General features: G+C 44.0%; 3 protein-coding genes across 9 annotated transcripts in view; 1 reads left to right on the forward strand and 2 right to left on the reverse strand.

Annotated features, from left to right (window-relative positions):
* The window catches only part of CHURC1 (churchill domain containing 1), a 28,166-nt gene extending 7,019 nt beyond the window's left edge, over positions 1 to 21,147 (forward strand). The window contains exons 3-4 of one of the 4 annotated variants that reach the window (XM_025442714.3): positions 1,096 to 1,166; positions 7,376 to 9,988. In XM_025442714.3, coding sequence (XP_025298499.2) covers positions 1,096 to 1,166; positions 7,376 to 7,468 — 164 coding nt within the window. In that variant the 3' untranslated portion in view covers positions 7,469 to 9,988. Of the gene's footprint in view, positions 1 to 1,095; positions 1,167 to 1,651; positions 4,479 to 6,930; positions 9,989 to 18,320 lie in introns of those variants that run through there. The other 3 variants (XM_049113260.1, XM_049113262.1, XM_049113261.1) reach the window with 3 other exon arrangements.
* Positions 13,675 to 17,661, reverse strand: GPX2 (glutathione peroxidase 2). Its single transcript, XM_025442713.3, has 3 exons — positions 17,561 to 17,661; positions 17,183 to 17,425; positions 13,675 to 14,349 (listed from the first exon to the last, which is right to left on the reverse strand). The coding sequence occupies exons 2-3, from the start codon at positions 17,402 to 17,404 to the stop codon at positions 13,999 to 14,001; spliced, it is 573 nt and encodes a 190-aa protein (XP_025298498.1). The 5' UTR covers positions 17,405 to 17,425; positions 17,561 to 17,661; the 3' UTR covers positions 13,675 to 13,998.
* RAB15 (RAB15, member RAS oncogene family) overlaps positions 20,147 to 23,772 on the reverse strand; it is a 35,224-nt gene continuing 31,598 nt past the window's right edge. For all 4 annotated transcript variants that reach the window (XM_025442711.3, XM_035720215.2, XM_025442710.3 and 1 more), the window contains 2 exons: positions 22,934 to 22,999; positions 20,147 to 22,803 (listed from right to left, as the gene is read on the reverse strand). In XM_025442711.3, coding sequence (XP_025298496.1) covers positions 22,645 to 22,803; positions 22,934 to 22,999 — 225 coding nt within the window. In that variant the 3' untranslated portion in view covers positions 20,147 to 22,644. The remainder of the gene's footprint in view (positions 22,804 to 22,933; positions 23,000 to 23,772) is intronic.

The raw sequence follows: 23,772 nt of genomic DNA on the forward strand, positions 1-23,772 counted from the left end.
AAAATGTTTAGGGCTATTTGCTGCCATACAGAATGACCCTGGGATGTTACGGTTTTTTAGTCTTGTTTCTGCTCTCAGCTTTTTTTTGTCTTCTTTCTCATTATCTTTCTGTGCTACCTTCATATGCTGTTCCTCATCCTCTATGCTGAGGAACCAAATAAATAAGCTCTGTATCATAAAAATGAATCAGATCTGAGGTTGGCACTCTAAGAATTTTTGTGAGTAAATTAAGTGTGTGTACATTTTAGCAAGTAGGTATGGTGATGATAATTTAAACTGTTTATATCCTCTTTTTGCTTGTCACCTGGTTCTTCAGTATGTTCTGAATATATGAGGAATAAATGTGCAAATAATGATATTTTGTAAAAAAGATATGAGAGACACTAAGCCTTTAGTCATTGAAAATGTTCTAAATATTCTAAGTGTTCTAAAGTAGAACAGTCTTTTTCTTTATTTCAGGAATAACCCTTTCAACTCTATTTTAAAGAGGTAGTAGGACACAGTGGTTAAGAGCAAGGGCTCTGGAGCCAGAATGCATGGGTTTGAATTCTGTTTCCCACACTTCTAGCTCAGTAGTCTTGCTAATTGCTTAACTGTGGTGTGCCTTTGTTTCTTTATCCTTAAAAAGGTGATAACAATAGGATCTACCTCTTTGGGTTTTGAGAAGATTAAGTAAGTAAACAGATAAAAAGTACTTAGAACTATATCTGGCACACATTAGGCACTCAATAAATCATATTTTTTTTAAAAATCCTATTTATGATCATATTTTTAAGGAGTCTTATTATTAAATTCATTTTAATGTCTAGCATTGGCTTTTTATGATTGTTTTTTGTAGTACAGTTTCTAGAAGTCCTGAGAATGGGAATTAGTATATGCCTGTTAAATCTCTGAGTTGAGGCCATTCGTTATGTAGTGTTGCTATGTGATGGATTTTGGGTTTCTTATCAAGGTAGATATTAGAATGGGTTTCCTGCTGCTGTGTTAAATATATCAGTTTTTCTTATAAAGCAATACCTTACTGAAAATAGAAATTTTACTGCCTTAAGAGACCTTCCGACACTTAATTATTTAAATCTCTCTCTGTTTTGGCAGATCTGTGTAAGAATTGTCATCACATAATAGCCAGGCATGAGTACACATTCAGTATCATGGATGAATTTCAGGTAAATGTATATATATGGTATATTATTGTGGGGAGGGATAATAAATGTACTTTTGTAAATATAAATATAGTTTTAATAAGTGGAGTACTAGTAAATATTAAAGGAGACCATCCTTCTCTTCTAATTGTGTATGTTAGGAGAGACACTTTAGATGTACATTGATCTGTTCCAAGCTGTCTTCATAAGAGTCACAAATCAAAATGCATGATATCTCAAGCCTGTCATTTTTGTTTTTAAAGAATAGCACATTGTGGGCTCTTATGAGGTTACAATTGTGCTTGTTTTTTTCTCTATCCAGTTATGTAATTGCACAGTTGTTGGTTTTTATGAGTGTTGGCTTGCCCACTGCCCTCATACTTGCTGAGCATGGGAATTCTGATAAGGAGGTTATCCATGTCTTCCCCAGTAGGCACATAGAGTCGAGCAACTTTGTAGTCTCAGCTGTGGTAAGATATTGTAATATAATTCGTTAAGTAAAATGATAGGATGGCTGTACCAAGGTTGGAGGAAAGAAGCTGGACCACCGAGCACATGAAGAATTGTACAGAAGGCTGCTGTATGCCTGAGTTGTTGAAGATTCACAGATCATCTGATGGTCAGGTAGAAAAGCTGGGCAGTGGGGCAGAGCCAGGGGTAACCTGGTAACCATAAGGACACACTAGAGCCTGTATCTGTCTCTTACTACCTCCATTTTCAAGCCTTCAGATTGACTTACTTATTTAGAGTGAACTACGTATTCATCTATAGGATATAAAATTCAGGTTAGAGCTTTTAACAGGCAGGGGAGTTTTTTTTTTTAAGTCCTTCCAATTTGGGTAGCATTTTATTTTATTTTTTTAAATTTTCTTTATTTATTTATTCATGAGAGACACAGAGAGATAGGCAGAGGGAGAAGCAGGCTCCCTGCAGGGAGCCTGATGCAGGACTGGAACCCAGGACCTCAGGATCATGACCTGAGCCAAAGGCAGAAGCTCAACCACTGAGCCACCCAGGTACCCCTGGGTAGCATTTTAATTAGAAAAAAATAATAGGGATCCCTGGGTGGCGCAGCGGTTTGGCGCCTGCCTTTGGCCCAGGGCGTGATCCTGGAGACCCAGGATCGAGTCCCACGTCGGGCTCCCGGTGCATGGAGCCTGCTTCTCCTTCTGCCTGTGTCTCTGCCTCTTTCTCTTCTCTCTGTGGACTATCATAAAAAATAAATAAATAAATAAATAAATAAATAAATAAATAAATAAATAAATAAATATTATAATAATAATAATCTTCATAACAGAATCTTACAGTATAGCCATTCTCATTCATTTGTATTTTAGTGTAGAAGAAAGCACTTATACACCTGTCAGAATCCGGTCTGATATGTTGTGATTAATCTGTACAACATCTTGTCAGCATCCAAAAATTATGTCTCAAAAGATATTTATATGTTATATGTAACTTAGGGCAAAATCAAGATCTCAGTGAATGAGTAGTGGCCAGATAGGGGATGGAGCATATCCTGGGCTTAAAGAAGCAGCTCTGTCCTTTCATGAGTGGAAAGGATGGCTTCTAGTCATTTTTCAGAAGCTCCTGAAGCCCCTTAAACTTTTTAGGGCCCTAAATGGCTGTTAAGATTGCCCTAATTAAGCCATTGCCCATCACTGCCATGAGAGCAAAGCCTAGCTGATTTCCTTTATGACTGAATGCAGCCATTTTCAAAACTGCCCCAGAAATGACTTCAGAGTAGGGAGAAGAAGATAAAGAAAGATGGTTTGTATTGACAACTTGTAGACAGTGAAATTCTCTTCGAAAAACCCCAACTCTTAAACTGGGCTTTCCACTTCATCTTCTCTCTCAACATCTGCTTCCTTCCACCTGTATTCTAGATCTACCATCAGATTCATTTTCTGAAAGTGATGCTTTAGACCACCACTGTGGCCCTTCCATAGCTCATTTTAGCTACAGTGTAATATCTGAGCTCCTCATTTCAGTGTTCTCATGGGGCTGGCCACCTTCCCTCTCTCTTCTTTCCCACTAGTCTCATTGGCTTACCACATATAGCATTGTCCAACCTCAGACTCTTCCCTCTGTCCCAATAGAGAGGAAGATTTGTATTCTTTCCTCCCTAAGGCTACCCTTTCTACATTTCCTCACCAATCTACTCTCTATCCAGAATCTTCTTTTGTCTCCCTGGGTTTTAAAATATTTCTTACAGTAAATATACTTGATTCATCATTGGTTAAAAAATAAGTCAAAAATCTTTCATTTCACTCAGCTACTTCTGTGATTCCTCTTCTAGCATCTTCATCCTTCCTTTTCCTTCTTTACTTGAATAGGTCTTTACCCTATTCTCTTTATTTCCCCGTGCTCCTCTTAACCATCTGCAAACTGATTTTCATTTTCACTCTACTAAAACTATTCTCTCAGAGGTCTCCTATAATGTAGCTGAATGCTGTGACCTTGCCTCCATTCTTAGCTCTTTTATCATCTCTCTTGGGTCTGGTTTTGTCAACCATTGTGGTTTTTGAAGGATTTCTTCCCTTGGGGTCCATAGTGCCAGACTTTTTCTTTCTTTTTAAAATTATTTTGAGTCTTCTTTTGCTTTTTCCCTGGTTTCCCTTCCTATTGTTCCCTAACTGATTTTCCCCTGAGCTTTGGTCTCCAGTCAGAACCTTCTCTTTACTTTCTCAAATAGTGAGTACACGCCCACTCAGGCTCACTTGAAACCCATCAGCTGTCTCACAGATGTCATTCTTGAATGCTAATAACCCTGTTTTGTTTTAAATGTCTTCTGGGGAAAAGGAGGCAGAATAGTGTTTTAACCTTCATCACCCAGCTTCAGTTTGCTGTATTTATACCTCACATCTCCCTATAGGATTATTTTGAATCAAATCCCAACTATATCACCACTTCTGTCAATATTTCAGAACATATCTCTAAAAGACAAGAATTCTGTTTTTAAAATAACCACAGTATCATTGCTAAAGTGAGATTTTTCTGATGGCACAAGTAGGGAGAAAAGTAGAGACAGGAGTAGAGAGTTTAAGCAGAAAATACATTATAAATGATAACAGGTATCCTTTATTTTTTTGTATCACCCTAAAAGTCACTGAAAGGACTATGTGTTTGCCTTAGGAAACAAAAGGGAATCTGTGAGACTGCCTTCTATTCCACTGTGGGCTAGGAAAGGAAAGGACTTGAGGTCAGAATTAATAGTTTTTGAAGAAAATGGCCATGGGATGCACAGAATAAAGCAAAGGATCTGGTCTTCTCAAAAGTGTGATTCCACATACTCCACTCTTCTTCCAAATGTCTGTCGCTGTATTTACCCCAGGTGGAACCTTTGAGGGTCTCCATGAATGACTGGAGGGAATTCTCATTCTCCCAACTTGGCCAGTTTTGATAAAAGGTGCCTTGATCACGGTGGAACAGGGAGATGTGTTCTAGCATTCCAAGTTAGAATTCTAGACACATTTTCCCACAGAAGTACTACTATGTATGGCTAGATTCTATAGTACTTGTACAATGAATTTGAAAGACTCCCTGGAATTTCCTGGCAATCTAACTGCTGCGGTCAACATTACTTTTGTGGGAAACTGCTTTTGAATTCCAAATAATTGACCTACAGTGAAATTTGGATTCCAAACCAGCTATAAATTAAAGATTACAGGTGCAATCAGTCTTATTTAATAATTTAATAATTACTGTCTTTCCAGATTATACCACATGTTAGGTTTTTTTCTTGCTCTCCAGTTACATTATACATTTTGCAAGGTCAGACCTGCCCTTGCCTTCTCTCATGTCTGCCAGTGTACCTAGCACATTGCAGAGCATTGAGATACTTAATAAAAACTTGTCAATGGATAGATTGGGTGAAAACTCAGATGTTCATCAAGCTTCACACATACTCCCATTTGGAATTTATTATTGTTTTCTTCTTCATTTCCAGTGAGAGGTTCCCATCCTACTAGTAATGTCTCACAGGTGAAAGCAGAAGTTGTTTTTTTTTTTTTTTTTTTTTTAAAGCAGAAGTATTTTAGAGCAGTAAAAGACCTTGTATAGGGGGGATTTTTATTTCAAATTTTTTAAGGTTTATTTTTGGGGTGGGGGGAGGGAAGAAGGAGAGAATCTTCAGGCAGACTCTCTGCTGAGCGTGGAGCCCAGCATGGGGCTCCTCTCATGACCCTGAGGCCATAATCTGAGCCGAAACCAAGAGTTGGACACTTATCAACTGAGTCACTAGGCGCCCCTGTTTCTTTTTTTAATTTATGAGACCTATGTTTGTTCTCTGAGCTCTAGCCTCTACTTATCAATATTGTATGAGTAGAGTAGACCTTGAAATTAAGTGTGGCCTTAAAGAAACAATCTTTCTCTTGTCACAGCTAAGCTCCCCACTGAACTCACTGGTAGGAAGCAGAAATGCAGTTACCTGGTTCTGAGTCTCTGAACCATAGTTGTTTATCTCTGTGACCCTCTCTCAAGTGACTGTCCATACCCATGAAATATAAACCACCTTGACTGACCAATCCCTAGACAGCTAACAATCTCATTTTAAGTGTGGAAATACTAATCGATTTAACATTAAGTTTATTTTCCTGAAGAATATAAAAAAAACTTTTTAAGCCAAAGCTTGAAAGGAAATATGTGTGTATAGTTTATGACCCATATTAAATATTCTAAAAGGGGATAACTATAAAAATAGGACTTTGCCCTAGGAGTTTTCCCTAAAACAAATCTCTTCAGTCACCAGCCTGCACATTTTTCAAAATTGTATTTCCAATATAGTTAACACACAGAGTTATACTAGTTTCAGGTGTACAGGATAGTGACTCAACCCTTTCATACATCACCCGGTGCCCTCCTTAATCCCAGTCCCCTATTTCCACCATCCCATCCCTCTGGGGGATCAGTCTGTTCATCAGTTTGTTCTCTGTAGCTAAGAGTCTGTTTCTTGGTTTGTGTGCATCTTTGTCTTTTCCTTTGCTCATTTGTTTCATTTCTTAAATTACACATAGAAGTGAAGTTACGTGGTATTTGTCTTTCTCTGACTTCACTTAGCCTGATATACTCCAGGTCCATCTATGTCATTGCAAATGGCAAGGTTTCATTCTTTTTTGTCAGCCTGGATATTTGTTAAGCCCAAGAAACATAAACTCCTAAAATAGATCAAATTCCAGACAGCTAGCTATCTAAATATGAGGCATGCCATACGAGTAGATTTAACTTAATTGTATATTTTCTTGGAGTAGATAAAAATAGTTGTTTTAGTTTGGGATCGATCTTTCATTCTTTCTTTTTAAAAATCATTTCTGTTGCTGAGTAGTCTTAAATAATCTAGAAAGGAGCAGCTCTAAGAATAGGAATTTGTCCTTAGAGACCCACACTTAAATTGCTTCACTACTTTAAATAGAAGCACTAGGGGCGCCTGGGTGGCTTAATCTGCGGAGCATCTGGCTCTTGGTTTCAGCTCAGGTCATAATCTCAGGGTCATGGGATTGAACACCCCCAGCTCCCACTCCCCTTCTGTCCTACCGTCCTATCCCTCCTATCAGCATGGAGCCTGCTTAAAATTCTCCTCCCTCTCCTGCCCCTCTGCCACCCAACTCCCCATCCCCACACCCCCTCATCCTCCCACCCTCCGCCCATGGGCACATGCACACACACTCTCTCAAATAATGAATGAATTAATTAAATAGCACTAATCAAGCTCAGTGTGTATTTGGAGATATATATATATATAAATATATATATATATATATATATATTTTTTTTTTTCTTTTTCTTTTAGGAGAGGGAAGTTGAGAAGGGGCAGAGGGAGAGAGAGAAAGAGTCCTAAGCAGGCTCCATGCGCAGTGCGGTGCCTGACTGCAAGGTTCCCTCTCATGACTCCCAAGATCATGACCTGAGCCGAAATCAAGAGGCGGATGCTTAACTGACCCAGCTCCCCAGGTGCCCCTAGTCCAATATGTGCTTTAATCCAAGAAATAGCCATGCATTTCCAAGATGATATTCTTGTGTACATAGTAAATAAAGTATCAGCATGTGTTCAATTTACATAAACAAGACTCCAGAATACACAGAATAAACCTAAGACATCTCTGATAGGTGTTGAAGAAATTAATGTGCAGAGGGAATATCCATTCCAATTTGTAGGGAATAGCTTTACTAGAATAAGTAATGAAGTGTCTTTCTCCCTGTTCCTCAATCTTATTATGCACTTTATCTTGTTCTAGGAGTACACCATGCTATGTCTGTTATGTGGCAAAGCTGAAGATACTATCAGTATCCTCCCTGATGACCCTCGACAAATGACATTGTTATTCTAAGGATCCTTCTGCAGTTCAGTTCTGTAGTAACTATGTTGTGTTGGTTTACAATACAGCAAGCCTGATGGTTTGTCTTACTTAGTTCATAATGAAAATTATTTGCATATTTTTTCTGCTTAGACTTAACTATTATTTGTAATTTGTAAAAATTAATTAAGGGGATTATATTCTTCTGCTAAAGTTTCCAGTTCACATCAGAATGAAGCTAGAATGAAGAATCTGTTAGAAATGATGTGGCTAGAAAATAAAACCAGAATGGGAGCATACCTAAATCTCAGGTCTTGGTTCCAATAAAAGGAACCAGGGGCTCCTTGGAGAAATGATAAATTCAAGACTGGGGCAGTAAATATACAAGATGAGCTTGAAACATGTGCCACAAGGAAAGTGCAAAAACAAACACACAAAAACCTATAAAACATAATTATTGGGAGTGTGTCAAAGGGACAAAAGAGCCAACTGAAGGAGCTTCCAGTGACTGAAGTTAGAACAGTTTGAGCAACAAAATAAAGTAGTATTGAATTATAACCCAAATACTAAATATCCATTAAGTCCTTACTGATAGGGGCACCTGGGTGGCTCAGTTGGTTGAGCATCTGCCTTTGGCTCAGGTCGAGATCCCAGGGTCCTGGGATTGAGTCCCACATCGGGCTTCCTGCATGGAGCCTGCTTTTCCCTCTGCTTATGTCTCTGCCTCTCTGTGTCTTTCATGAATAAATAAATAAAATATTAAAAAAAAAGTCCTTACTGATATAAATAAATGACTGAATACATAAATACATAAGTTGGAAGAATAGACATCTCCCATGCAGAAGAATTTCGAATTTTAAATAATATATGTAGATACTCCCCGCTCCTTAAGGGTGGGTTATTCACATCAGCTTCCTTTCAAAGAATGTTGTAGAGTATGCAGAGGGAGAAAAGTAACTTTATGATAGAAAAACCTAACATACACTAGCTCTACCAAATGATCAGCATTAACATCCTCGATGATAATCCTATCGATAATAGCTTGTACTGTTGATACGATATGATGGAAGGGCACTTTACCTTTGTGGTCTTCCTCTTCCAAACCCATAACCCTATCTAATCATGAGAAAAACATCAGAGAAATCCCAATTGAGGGCCAGCCTACAAAATAACTGACCAGTACTCCTCAAAATTGTCAAGGCCATAAAGAGAAGTCTGGGAAACTCTCAAGCCCAAGATCATAAAGAGGTGTGACAACTAAATACAACGAAGTGTCCTGGGACAGAAAAAGGACATTTGGTTGAAACTAGCAAAATCTGAATAAAGTGTGGACTTTAATTAATATAAATAAACAATAATTTCATCTGCTGCAAAGAGATCTTAGAATATTTCACCTTGTATAGTTGAAAGAATACTGGTTTGAGTGTTGTGAACCCTGGCATGTAGGTCTTTCTACCTTTTGGTAGCAGTATAACCATTAAGCAAAGCGTAACTCTGGTCTTTATTGTCCCATTTCTGTTAGATTGGGCTAATAAAAATTGATATTTTACTACTTCTGATATATTGTTAGAAGATCCAAGTGGAATAATGAATGTAAAATGAATGCTTTGGGAAGCCTATAACGTATAATATGCGATGAGATGGCTTTGGTTCTTTCTGAGACCAAAACTTGAAGTGTCAGACATTAGAGACAACATTGTTACCTCTTCATATCTAAGAAATTTGGAAATTCTGAACTGAAGCTTTACTTGTAACGGAAAAAAATGAGCAAAGTGTTCATTGTTGATACCAGGGAAGTTTTGTTATATAACAACAACAACAATAATAATGCTGAGGTTTATTAAGTACTTACTATGTGCCAAAGCCTTTTTAAACACTTATTCATCCTCACAACTCCATGAAATAGGTACTGTTGTTATCCAGTGTTAGAGCCAAAGAAACTAAAGCACAAAGAAGTTAAGGAACCTAAGGTCACACAATGAGTATAATGACTCCATCTCAACACTACTGTTTGGGGCACATGAAGTCTAAGGGTCTGGTGAGGTTAGGAAGAAGCTGAGAATGTCAGTGACAGCATCTGAGGAATCTAGGCCTGTCAGACCAAGATTTGTTATTCAGAAAAGTTAAGTCATCTCCTTAGAGATCAGTTGTGTTATTCCTGGAAAATGTTTTCCACTTTTCTGCAAATCTATATCTGACCTGCTGAGGAAATCATTTGGTGAAATGGATCCAGAAAGCAGAGAATGCTTCATTACTTTAAATAGCAGCAGTAAGCCCATTATAGCCTCTGAATTGTCCCTTCTTGGAGTTTGCTAATGTTTCCAACTTAGTCATTTGGAGCTCAAGAGTACGATTTTATAAGCCCCGACTGATAGACTCATCTCTTATAGACTGAATAAATTATCTATCTGTTTTGGACTATATATTGTGAAATTTAAAACAAGATCCTCTCCACATATGTCATTATTAAACCAAATTTGTGCTGTGTTGTGTGATACTTTATTTTCTGGAATTCTTGGATGGATCTAATCAAATAAAGACCTCTTGAACCCAGTTCTAAATCCATATTTTTCTGTTCAGATAAAGAGGAGCCAGGCAAAAACATCAGTCTTCTTTACTTCCCTTCCTGAGATACAAGAAAGAAAAGGAATCATCTAGAGATATAATTGGGAAAGTGAACTTGCCCTGGCATCTTCTTCTTTGTCTACTTACTCCATGACGTGTAGATTTGGAGTCTGCATACTTAAGCTCTTGGAGTCAAAGCTCAACATGTGTGTTTTGTTGTTTTAGCTGATGTAGTCTTTCTAAAATAGTCTTGGTTTCTCTCAGTCCTAATTAATTTATATATTGTAGACACAACCAGATACGGTTCATTACTTATAAGTAATTACTAAAAAGTATATGTCCACTGTTATTTATCAAAATATCGAGAATTCTTTCTGTTTCTTTTTTGTGAGCAAGGTTAAGTTACTTCACTGAATTTGAGGCTCTCAGTTTTAGGCTGTGTGTTTCTTGACTGTAGTACAGTTTGTATTGTAAGATACAGTCTGGTTGGATGGAAAGGAAACCAAGAGACCTAAGTCTAAAATTTGCTACCTGCTCATGTTGGGACATTGGGCAAGTAACTTACCTTCACCTCGGTTCTTCAAAGGAAAAATAGAAATAATCATGCCTCCTCCACAGTTTTATTTTTTATTTTTATTTTTTTAAATTTTTTTTAAATTTTTATTTATTTATGGTAGTCACAGAGAGAGAGAGAGAGAGAGGCAGAGACACAGGCAGAGGGAGAAGCAGGCTCCATGCACCGGGAGCCCGATGTGGGATTCGATCCCGGGTCTCCAGGATCGCGCCCTGGGCCAAAGGCAGGCGCCAAACCGCTGCGCCACCCAGGGATCCCTATTTTTTATTTTTTAAAAGATTTTATTGGAGAGTGAGAGAGTGAGCACAAGCAGTGGGGAGGGGCAGAGGGAGAAGCAGACTCCCCCACTGAGTGGGGAGCCCGGCACAGGTGTGTCTGCACAGAGCTTTTAAATCAAATGATATATCAGTGAAAATGTTTTTAAGTTGTGCAATGCTATGTACAGGCAGTTATCAGTGATCTTTATGAAGGAACTCTGAAATAGACGGAAACGTCATTGTACAGGCTTTGGGGCACCTGGCTAGCTCAGTTGGTTAAGTGTCTGACTCTTGATTTCAGATCAGGTCATAACTCAGGGTTGTGGGATCAAGCCCCTGTTGGGCTCCATGTTCAGTGGGGCATCTGCTGGAGATTCTCTCCCTCTTCCTCTGCCTTACCCCTCAAGCACATGTCCACACTTTCAAATAAATAAATCTGGAAAAAAAAAAAAAGTACAGTCTTTATAGTCAGACTGACCTGAGTTTAACTTTTAACTGCTATTTGGAGCCCTTTGTCATTGGCAGGTGTCTTGAATTCTTTAAACAGAAAAATTCTTCCTAGGGTCAGTATGAGAATTAAGTGATCTAATATATATATAAAGTGTGTGAGTGCACTAAATAGTCAATAAATGATAGTTTGGATGACAGTTGTGATGGTGATTATAGAGTTTGGCTCAGTATTTCTTAAACTAAGGAGATATCACTGTGGGAACATAGTCATGGAAATAATAAATTTCAGTGTGTGTACTTTGACTCCCTAAAATCATTTACCCCAAGCTTTGTTTTTTTGTTAGAGCTCTCTGTGAAATGATTGTCCTGTCCCTCCTCTAAATTGAGTGACATCATCTTTGCTCTCTGGGAAAGCTTGTTTATGAGATGCCTTCCTACTTCTGAGTGCCCTTAGGGGAATTTGATGAAAAGATTGAATGTGGGTGATTATATTAAGCTTTGTCATGTCTGTTTATGACCATAAAGTGATACTTCTGAGAACAAAAGGGAGACAAACGAGGTGAGGAATAAAGGAAACAATTTCTCACTTCTCTTCATTGTAACTACAGCACAACCAAAGATTTAGTGAAAACGAAATGTCCTTGTGAAAGAAGTTCCTCCAGTCCTGCTGCCTTCCCTGTTTCCTGCTGAGCCAATCTGGTCAGGTCCCTTCTGAAGCATATAGCATTTTCCATACCCAAGTGAGGAGCTTTTTTCTTAGCATTATGGCTCTTACTGACTCTCTGCAAGATCATTTCCACTGTTAATTCCTAATCCTTTGGGAATCTTTAAATAATTTCTTCAACTTGAGCCTCATGGGAAAGACCCAACACATTGTACTGGCATATCAGGCCCTAAATGGCCTGTGGCATAATGCCAGTATCCAGGATAGCTGCACTGTTATTAGACCTAGCAACAGCCTTTAGCACTATGGAGATGATGAACAAATCATACTAGCATCCAGTATGAATTCTGTATTTCATTTCTCCTGAAAAGTGGTTTGTCTGCAGTTACTGCTCTAAAATCAGTTACTGCGTGGTCCTGCCCTCAAAAAACCCACACCCCAGCTGTTGGCTTTAAGAGGAGGAATCTTGAGAGGCTTGATTTTTCGAGAATCAAATTAAGGGTGGCCTTAATTTAGCAGAAGGCCCTGCAAAAGAGTGCCAGGGGATTCCCACCGTAATGCTCAGGTTACCCGTCTTGAAATAGAGCACCACGGATGGCATAGCTTTAGTTGAAAGTCAGACAGTGAGGATCCTTAACCTTTATTCCACATTGACTTCTCAGATGATGCAGGTGCTTGGGAAATCGTTATGGGAACACCACAGGAGAGGAATCCCACCCCCACCCAGCATTGGGGTTTGTAAGCAGTGTGTCCAGTTTGGAGAACTGTCCCTTCAGGGCTTCAGTGAAGAAAGTAAAATGTTCCATCTAGTGGTCAAGGAAGGAAAGATAAAGTGAACAGTTTCCAGGAAACCATTTGTGAGGCAAAGTGACAGGGCAGTGGCCTTTCAGCAGGTGTCTTTTCTAGAATATGATAGGACCTGGCCTTGGTGGTGTTGGCACCTTTTGAGTATGCCTGTACTTGTTGAGGAATCTGGGGCACCATCCTTACAAAGCCATTTGGCAGAACCGTGTTCTCACAGGGAAGAGCTATCCTGTTGGCAGGTTATGAACAGTCTGTCTAAAGGGAGGCCCTTCCCCGTTCCCACCCTCATGGAAGAAAAAATGAAATCAATCATTCATGCCTACACTGGTTTGTCTTGTGCCTGAATCTGTGAGTTTGGGAAAGACGGATAACATGTGAACTATAAAAAAGAGGGAGTCAGTCTAGCAAAGCATCAGAGACAAGTGTTAATCAGCAAGGGGATCGGGGAAAGAAAAAGGGCCTTCTGCATCCCCAGTACTGCACCCTCCTGACCCTTGCCATTCAATTGAAGTTGACCACATTAATTCCCCAGCAACATTGCAAAGTGCAGGCGATGTTGAGTTGGCCCAGTATCTACAGTGAGAGTGACATCTTCCTGATTGGAGTCCTCTAAGGAACCTCCCACTAGTCTCAGCTGAAAGGCCTGCTGTCTTTTCCTTTCCTTTACCTCTCCTTACCGTCCCCCTCCCTATCCCCTACCCCAGTTCTGGAGCCATTAAATAATAACACAGTTCACACTTCCTGCAACTCCACCTGCCACCACAGACCCTGGCCAGAGCCTGCTCTCCAGCCAGTAGTTAGGATATCCCTCTGATTGGAGCCTCCCTCTATCAAGCTTTTTTGTGTTGCTAGTTCCCTGTGCCACCTGCAGGACTGTACCATCCCTCTACCCTCATCAAGCAAGAAGACACAGAGAGCCTGGCCATTTCCATACCTGCCCTTTATTGGACTCATCTAGCAGGCTGGCTCTGAGCCCTTCACACTTCTCAGACACCGCCCATACTATTTAGGAAGGTGCCATCATTCTGTGAAGGCCCAGAGCCACCCAAGTCTTGGAGTGCCAAATAGAATCACCAACCAGAAGGTTGTGGGAGGGAAGGGAGACAGGTGGACTGGAAAGGCAAGGCTCTTCAATGAAAGGGACTGATCCCAAGGGAAAGCTTTGGTCCAGCAGCATCTCCTGAGGGCACACGGAACCCTAAGGAGAGAGACTCAGGGGCTGGATGCAGTAGATCTGCATGCTGCACAGCTAGATGGCAACTTTGAGGAGGCGCTTGATGTCAGGCTCAATGTTGATGGTGGGGAAGGTGCGGCTGTAGCGGCGGAAGGGCTCCCCCTCCGGCCCAATGAGGAACTTCTCAAAGTTCCAGGCCACATCTGAACGGCGCACGGGGCTCCAAATGATGAACTTGGGATCGGTCATGAGGGATAAGGGGTCATCATAGGGGTAGGGGAGCTTGTCCTTCAGGTAGGCGAAGACAGGATGCTCGTTCTGACCATTCACCTCACACTTTTGGACAAGGGTAAAGGTGGGCTGGAATCCACCCCCAGGGCGGACATACTTGAGGCTGTTCAGGATCTCCTCATTCTGACAGTTCTCCTGGGGGAAGAAAAAGACAAAGAGCATGGAAGAGGGAAGGGGGAAAATGAAGGATCCACAAAAAACCTTTCAGCCTCCAATACTCCTGTCCCAGGATCATTCTTTTCTCTGGAGCTTGGTTCCCCCGCCGCTGTTCTTTCTTTTTCCTTCACTGGTTTTACCCTACTCTTGACTTGGAAATTCCCCATTCACAGCTATGGTTTGATGGTCTGCTTAGGCCATTCCTGAAAATGCTTGCAGTTCCTCACTTGACTGCTCTTACAGCAAATGATGTAGCACTTTCGAACTGGTGCTTCTTTCTTAAACTACCCTGAACAGTTCTTAGGGTATCTGTCTGAAACTTCAAGGAATCTTTTTTTTTTTTAAGATTTTTATTTTATTCATGAGAGACAGACAGAGAGAGAGAGAGGCAGAGACACAGGCAGAGGGAGAAGCAGGCTCCATGCAGGGAGCCCGATGTGGGACTCGATCCCAGGTCTCCAGGATCACGCCCTGGGCCAAAGACGGGCACTAAACCACTGAGCCACCCAGGGATCCCAACTTCAAGGAATCTTGAATTCAGGGCAGTAGAAAGAAAGGAAACAGAGGCTCAGGTGATGCCACCTAGAATTCTCCCTTCCATTGGCCTCCTACACACACACACTCTCTCTCTCTCTCTCAGTCTCTCCCTCTCTCCTTCTCTCTCTCTCTCTCTCTCTCTCTCTCACACACACACACACGCACGCACATATCCTGCCACAACCTTCCCTTCCCCTCTGCCCTGACTTTGCCTCCATTGCTTCTGATTACATGTGAGTGTTGAGTATAGCTCTGCCTCTGTCCTCATCTCCTCAAGCTAAGGGTGAAATCGAGGACTTAGAAGAATGGGATTTATGGCTTCTTGCTTTCATATTGCCTTGTCCTAGATCTGAAGTGTAAGTAGGAGGAAGCTTTGATGAAGGAAGTCCCCATTCAAGAAAGTCCAGGTGCCACAAAGGCAAAGTAAGTTAGAGACAACAGTGGATGTACTCTTTTTTTTTTTTTTTTTGTGGATGTACTCTTAAGTGGAACTGCTCAGTGACCAACAAGGAAGAATTAACCGGGACAGAGTGTTTAGGTTCTGGAATAGGCCAGGGAAGGAACGTTAGGGAAGTAAGTGCTTGAGGGCTAAAGGTTGTGAATGTGGTTTTATCATACCTCTTATTTCCAGACTGCTATCCCAAGATTTCTGCCCTCACACTCACTCACTGTACTCATCTGTGAAGGTTTTAGCTCAGAGCCTGTTACCTGCCTGTCATTCCCAACCCCCCAGCCATCCCTGTCCTATCCCCACTCGACATTCTCCACCCCTGACAACACCCAAAGGCTCATGGAAACCCTTACTTTCCACCCCTCCCCCTGGATCTAAGAGTCAGATATCTCCCTGTGGGAGAAAGTTCTTGCCTCTGACCTACTAGAACCAATCAGTACAGTCAGTTCCAGGCCATCATGACATCTTGAGCCCAAAGGTCATCTCTATTAGACTGCCTATCTCTTAATGCAAATGGATGGATGGCTACTGGTAGGTTGCGGATTCTCTCCAGCCACTAGCTAGCCTGAAGTGATGGCATAAGGATGGAGGTTTTGCCCTTCTCTCCAGCTCTAGAAACAGACTGAGACAAAGAAGAAACAAAGAAAGAGTGATGGTTTGGGCTCAGGTGTGTCACAGCCAATGACACTTCTGCCTTCCTGCTGTATCTCTGCTAATCAGTTTCTTGCCTTCATGCCACTGTGAATTGAACTAAGGGGCTTATAATTAGAGGGCTCATTTGAGGACATTTTGCCTGCTAGTGCTGTTAAAATAATAAGTGAAAATAGAAGAAGAGTCCCTAAAAGACAACCTGAGGTGTGTGGGCTGAAGATCTAGAACTTGACCCAGTAATCAGAGACAGAGATTTGATCCCTGTATGGGCCACACACATACACACACACCAAAAAAAGAAAGAAAGAAAGAAAGAAAGAAAGAAAGAAAGAAAGAAAGAAAGAAAGAAAGAAAGAAAGAAAGAAAGAGAAAGAAAGAAGAAAGAAAGAAAAGAAGAAAGAAAGAAGAAAGAAAGAAAAGAAGAAAGAAAGAAAGAAAGAAAAAGAAAGGAAGAAAGAAAGAAAGAAAGAAAGAAAGAAAGAAGAAAGAAATTAGAGGCAGAGAGGTGCATGTGATGCCCAGAGGAGACACGTGTAGGTTGCAAACCCTTAGCTTTCCACCAAAATCACTCTCCACTTGCCAAACAAAGTCCTTCAATCTAAATAATACAGTTGCTTTTGCTTTTGCTTGCATATTACTTATTTTTCAAGTTATTTTTGTACATCTTGTCCTCTGAACCTTACAATTCTCCTATGAGATAAATGGTATTATTATCTCCCATTTACAGATGAGGAAACCAAAACAGAAAAATCAAGGGACTCTTCCTAGGGCACAGAGCCCCTGACTAGCAAAACCACATCTAGCTGGAACTAAGGTCTCCTGGGTCACCTCAATCCTAGTTTGATTGGTGATCTTCTATTTCCTCCACTCATCCATTCAGTGGATATTTAATGAGTGCCTTCTCTACAGCAGAGAGAAAAACAGACCTGGTACCAGCCCTCACGGAGTATAATGGGAAGACACTAAACAACAAAACCCCACTCTCAGTATTTAAGCACAGACAGAGCCGTGTATATTTCCCTACGTATTCACGTGTACCTGAAAACCTAGGTTAACAAAATGTCCCTAAAATTCCAGACACACTGACACACACAGTCATTCTCCCCCTCCCCTTAGCCTACCAAAGCTTCAGCAAACCCAACTCCTTTGGGTACAATACGAGGGACCCCTCACCTGATGTCCAAATTGGTTGCAAGGGAAGCCAAGAACCACCAGGCGCCTGGGAAAGCGGCATTGCAGCTCGTTGAGCTGGGTGAAGTCCCGGGTGGTTGTGCCTCAGAGCGAGGCCACATTCTCAATCAGCACGGCCCTGCCTCGGAACGTATTGAAATCTACCTTCTCCCCATCCAGGCTGATAGCACTGAGGTCGTAGAAGGACTTGGCTATGTAAGCCATGGTGAAGGCGCAGAGTGAGACCTGCAGAGTGGTGTGAGCCCGACTTAAGGGTCTGTTAAAGGGATGGGGAGGAGGGAGGAGCCTGGAAGGATGGGAAGGATTTCACAATGGGGCTTTCAGCATCCCCAGGATGACTTAGCAAAAACAGTCACCCACCTGTAAGTGCTGTTCCAACAAGAAGGTTGTTGCTCCTCCTATTTACAGACTCTGAACAAAGCCACCGACCTGCTCCACCCTGCTGGCAACCTGGGAAGGGCCAATTTGATATCTATGTACAAACATGAATAATTCACTCCTTGCAGGAAACTAGAGCCCCAAAGGTCAAACGGGGAGGAAAAAAGGGAGGGAGGGATGCAGGATTGACACCGACTTGCCCCAGCAAGTTATTTTCGCTTCACACAGACGTTCATTGTCTGCTGAGGGCCAAGCTCTGAACTGTGCAATTTTGAGGTCAAAGTCTGCCAAGATCTGAAAGATAAGGAAGAGAATTGGGGTGCATGTCCCCTTAACTCAGATCACAACTGAAATATACGTATTATCGTGCACGTGTTTTTCTTTGGCTGTTGTTTTGCACAAGCACAGAATCAAAGGGATCCTCAGGAGGACAATGTGCTTTTCTAGGAATAATGGCTCAGTGGCTCAGCTTGAGCCCGGCTGAAGAGGTGAAGTTCGTCTTGGAAAGTCCTTCTGTGAGTGATGTTACCTATGCCGGAGAGCACCTCTGCCCTTGTCTGCTGCATGGCACCGCCTCCTATTCTGTGTCCTAGGTGCCATCAGTTGTGGCCGGGGTAATGGTGAGGAGTCACAGAGCAGGTGAGGACCTCCGAGGGGATGAGCTGCACCTGCCTCCTCTCAGACAAATGCTCAGTCCCAAGGACCTCTCCCAGCAGGCTTGTGCTGCTCCTTTCCCCCACAGAAGGAAGTGTGCAGGGAGTCAAAGCTGCTATGGTTCTAAACCCAGCCGAGCTGCCGAGCTGCCCGTTTCCAGCACCAGCCATGCCACGAACGGCCTGCAGGACATCTGAGGACCTAATGGAAGACCTAGGGCTTCGCTTCATCATTCGCACCCACCAGCTTAATAAATCCATTTTTAAAAACAATGTCTGGATTTCTCCATCGGTAAGACTGGCAATTAGGCTTTACCTGGCCTTGGGATTTTAGAGCATTATTTCAATAACAATGCAAATGTTTACTAGAGAGTGTTTTCACAGGTACATATCCATTGGGAACTGACTTCTAGAAGAAAGAATAAGCAAGGCTTGGGAGCAGCTGGTATTGAGAATCTGATTTGCTGAGAAGATGGAGGAATTACTCACCAGGGGGTGCCCAGCTTTTCTGTCTTTTGTAGCCTGTCCCATGTTCCCACTGGCTGCTCCCTAAAAACAAGCCTCCATTACTTGAGTGGGAATGGATCTTTAAAAGATTCTTAAAAGAGGTGGCAGGAAATACAGAGTGAAGTGTGTCCCCCAGTGAGACTGGGTAGAGTTCCTAGAAACAGCCAATAAGCGTCCCTACCAGGCCACTGCATCAGAAGGACTTGGCCCTTCTGGGGACCAAGGACAGTGGGCTGAACTTAACATGAACTTGCCAGACTCATCTGCATGCCAAGTGCTTCCCCAGAACCCCCGGGCATTGGGATACCTCTTATTGGCTGCCCTTCTGGGGCCTCTGTCCAGGAAGACGTAGAAGTTCCTGAACTGAGGTGGGGGCACACTCTTCCTTAGGGACATACCATCCCTTTTCTCTAAGAGCAACTTAGGACCCTCTGTCATGCAGTACTCACCTTTCCTGGCTAAATATAACTGATGGGCTCTCTTAAAATACTTTTGTCCTTTTGTCTCCAGCTTTCTCTCAAACTGGTCCATTTTCCAGAAGCTTATTACTTTGAAGATGCACATACAGGTGTGTGGTTCCCCCGGCTTTTCACAGGGACAGTTGTTCTGGAAGGTGCATTGGCTTAGTAGGTAAGAAGTCTAGGTAGGGGGTTCTCAACTCTGGCTACAAATGAGAATTGCTTATTGAGATTTTTCTAAATAGAGACGCTAAAGCTTTTCCCTCCAGAGATTTCAGGTCGGCTATCTCTAGCCACGACTCTGCCACTGTTACTTGGGGCCCTTGGGCACGTATAATCACCCTCCTTATCTCCCACAGATATGACTGTTAGGATGGGAAAGAGGAAGTATTGCAAGTTCTCCAACAAGGGCCAGTGAAGATCTTAGGCTACCATTGCCTTGTCTTGTTTGACTCCCTTCTTCATTCTATCCTTTCATTTTCTGCCTCTCCGGTGAACTCTGCGCCCCAAGTATAGTATTTGGCACCCCTAGGCCCCTGAGATTACAGTCTGCCTTGCTGCCCCATCCCAGGGCTAGGACGAACTTCTGAAAGATTGAATCCCTCCTCATGCCTTCAGGGAGACTTGTTCCATCCCAGACAGAGGAGAGCCTTGTTGGCTCTAAAGACTTCTTCAGACATAGCTATTCGGCATCCTCCCAGTGACTCCATCCTATTTCTGCACTTGTAAGCCCCTTGCAGAGCCATGGGGGCTTTGCTGGGGCTCCCCAACAGGTGCCGCTGGGAAGGGTACAATGAGAAAGATGATCAGTTTGCTGCTTTCATTGTCATTCTACTGCTGTTGCTCCAGGTTCTGGAGCCTTTCTCCCAGCACCGCCCCTCCCCTCTCCCTCTCAACTGCTGAGGACCAAGTGAGAACTGCTCCCAGGGACTCGTACAGGCAGCCACACCTGTGGTTTGAAATATTCTTTATTTTGTAAACATCTGTGTTTAAAATAGATGAACCCTGCTCACAATTCATACATTGAACCCGAGACACAGTACACGAAGTTCACCCGTCACAGGGAGATGGTGGGGGCTTGGCAGCAGGTGGGATGCCTGGGGTCGGGCTGAGTCTCAAGAGAGCAGGTGCAGAGGTGGTGAGGAGCAAACAGGCAGGAGCGCCTGCTCAACAGTCTGGGCCTAATGCCAGATCCCAGGCCACCTCCTGGACTGGAGAAGTTTAGGGGTGCGATGCCAACTGTGATACCTGGTGAGCGTAGCTGCCCCTAAAGCTCCAACCCTCCTGCTCCCGTGCCTCTCCCCAGCTGTGGCCCTGATGGATTGGGGCTGCTCAGTTCATAAAATCTCCACCCCGTGTTTTCCCTTCCAAAATACAGCAACACTGACCCACAGGGTGGAGCCAAGGGCCAGCACGTCTGCTTTTTGAAGCCCCTGGCTGCAGGCACTCCAAGGGCTGGCGTCACTGTCTCCCCAACCTCAGTGTGATGCTGTGTCCTGACACCTGAGGAGTCAGTCCTCAAGGAAGCATCCCAGCCATAGTCATGACTTCATCCTAAAAAGTCTGCTAAGTTTCTCATTAATAACAATTTATAACTATTCTTGCCCTCCTTTTCCTTCCACTATGTTAGCCTATCCCTGTTCCTACATCCTGAGCTACCTTCTCCTACTCTGGCAAAGTCAGGAGGAAAGGTTTGGTGATTTCTTCCCCACTTTTTTTTTTTTTTTTTTTTTTTTTGAGGAATAAGGAAGTGGGGCTCTTCATCCTTCACATGTGTGTGCCCTGGACTTTGGGTCTTCGTTGGTGAGTGTTCAGGGCCTGGTTCTTTGCTTTTGCTCCAGCCCTAGCCATGTGATTAGCTAATCTGCAGCTTAAGAATGAGCCTCCAACCCTGGGAAGGTGGGGAGGAACCCTGCCAGGGCCCAGAACTGACTTGTTCCTTCTTTAAAACGCCAACTTCAAGCCACCATTGGGCCATGTGGGGTTAAAGAAACAAACTTCTTCCGGAACAAAGAGCTCTGGAGGAGGGAGTCCACTTCCCTCTTGTAGCCACAGTGCAGGTGGCTCCTGGTCAAGGAGCTAGAGGGGCAAAGGAGCACTTTGTCTGGAAGGCTGAAGAGAACAGCACCAAGCATTTCTATCCAGGGCCTTCTCTCTCTCTCTCCCCGTGAAGTCCCTGCCCTTCCTCCCCAGACTCGGAGGCTCAAGAAAAGCTCAGGAGCTGAAGGCTGGGTTCAGTGGCCATGTCACCTTTCACCTGCCAGGAGGCTGTGGGGAAGTGCCCTCCTTACAGAGAAAGGGAAGTCGCTGCCATATGCCCCTCTGGTTTGCACAATACTGTCTCTGGCCTCCTCTCCTTTGCTTCATCCTGATATACAGGGGCTAGCCCTTCATTACCAAACACTCCCCTTTCTGGGGTGCGTGGTTGGCTTGTCAATATCACTGGCCCCCCCGGGCTTTGCTCGCCCCTGTGGCGCCCTGAGGCTTTGGTACACACCTTTATTTAAATCCGGGAGCCCGGGTGGGAAGAAACTGTGTACACACTGCATGGGAGGTAGAGAACGGAGGTGACTTTTGATCCCTGCCTCCCCTCAACATTTTCTTTTCTTCTCTGAAGCACCTGCTTCTGAGCTCACTTCCCTCAAAGTGCAGGTGGGCAGGCAGCCAAGCAAGGCCAAAGCTGGGAGTGGGTGGGGGGCAGGCAGGGAAGGGTGGGACAGTCCCGGTCTTGAGGACTGCCAGTTCAGTGCTTCCTTCCTACCTTGATGTTCCACTTTCCCAGATCACTGGCGAGGCAGGCCCACAGCACGAGAAGGGATGGTGGGGAGGGAAAGAGAGGAAGAAGCACCCCCGAGGCTTTGGCCCCTTCACAAAGCAGGGTGGGGGGGTTCTCCCAGAAGAAGAGTATGGAACAACCCCATGAGCCTGAGTCCATTCCCTTGGACAGGGTTAGGAAGAAAGGAAACAAAGAAGCAGTATCGGCAGCCACACGGTAGGACACAGAGGGAAAGAGGAGGGAGGGGCTTTGATTCAGGATGCACTGGAGGGGAAGGGGACAAGAAAGAGAAGTGGAAGGAAGAGAGGAAAAGCAGAGAGGGGGGGACAAGATGCACTGAGAAAGAAGGAGCCTTAAAGTGGCCTCACTCCAGACGTGGCCACTGTCTGGGGAGCTCAGGGCAGTGCGACGGTGCCCGTAACATCCTGGGGGCTCATGGCAGGCCCGTGGCAGGGAAATGGGCTGAGGGGAGCCCTTCAGGCTGGAGGACAGGGGGCAGAGGCTGCTCAGAGATGACAGCAGGGCTGCTCTCAGGGCCAGGCAGGGGAGTAGCAGCTACTGGCATTCCACAGGGTCACCCGAGTGAGAGGAGAAGCAGGGCAAAGCCCGACTCCCTGTCTGCCGCAGGCCTCCTGAGGGGACGGGGATCGGCAGGGGCACCACACAGGACCTTCAGCACCAGCAGGTTTTCGAAGAGTTCGCTGGGCCCTCAGGTTTGCCCTCATCCTCCTCCAGCTCGGCCAGTGCCAACTCATTGCTGGCACGTGTCCGGAGACCATCCAGCTCCTTCCTGTGGGCCTGCAGCACCAGCTCTGTCAGCCGCGTGAAAGACTGGGAAACCAAGGGTCACAGGTTAGTGGGGCGCCGCCCCCTCTTCCCCTCCGCAGCCCTGGGACTGTCCCAGCACATCCCCCACCCCCCACTCTACTGGACAGGGCCACTGAGGCAGGGGAGCTCTCACCTCTTTAATGTTGAGGTTGGTGCAGGCACTTGTTTCGTAGAAGTCCATGCCGTACTCCTTAGCCAGCTGCAAGAAAAGAACATTCCTGAAAGGAAGTCAGTAAGGGAAGGGGGGCGCCCATAGCACTTCTGCCATTGCCCTCACCACCCATGCTGTGCTGTGACATTTTCTCACAGCAGGTCTCTCCTCAGACCAGGCGGGAGCCCCTTCCAAGATAACAAGGCTTACCAGATGGGAAAAGGTGCTCCGCAAAGCCCCCTCCCCCGCCCGCACTCCCTGCCCACCTGCACATGGACGTGCCCCTGCCCCCAGCACACACACATCATACATCAGGAGACAAACACCTCACAATCTTGTGCAGGATGTCGAATTCATGAAAAATGGGCTTTGGGGTCAAACAGACTCAGTGTCGCTTTCTACTCAGCAGCTATACGACCTTGGACAAGTTACTGTCTCTAAGGCCAGCACTGCCATCTGTGAAAGGGGGGTGGGGGTGTCTATCAACCAAAGTCAGGTTATGATGGAAAGAGCACGCGTCTCAAAGTCATTGCTTAGCATTGGCCATACACATAGTGCTTGGTAAATACTATTCTGGGAGGGTTTATTCTAAGTAGGATTTGCCTCTACTTTCAGATTTTTCTATGACCCTATATTATTTTTGTATACCGAAAATCCATTTTATTTTAAGTGCTAGGGACTGAAAGAGGGAAAAAAAAAAAGCTCTTGAGGCCCTTGGAGTGGGTGGATGACTCTTGTCTCCATAGTATCCATCCTTCTGTCCTCTGGGAGGGTGGTGTCCCTCGGCACCACCTTCCTACCCTCTCTGCCCCGTGGCTTTT

Source organism: Canis lupus, chromosome 8, assembly GCF_003254725.2.
Source record: "Canis lupus dingo isolate Sandy chromosome 8, ASM325472v2, whole genome shotgun sequence".
Classification (NCBI taxonomy): domain Eukaryota; kingdom Metazoa; phylum Chordata; class Mammalia; order Carnivora; family Canidae; genus Canis; species Canis lupus.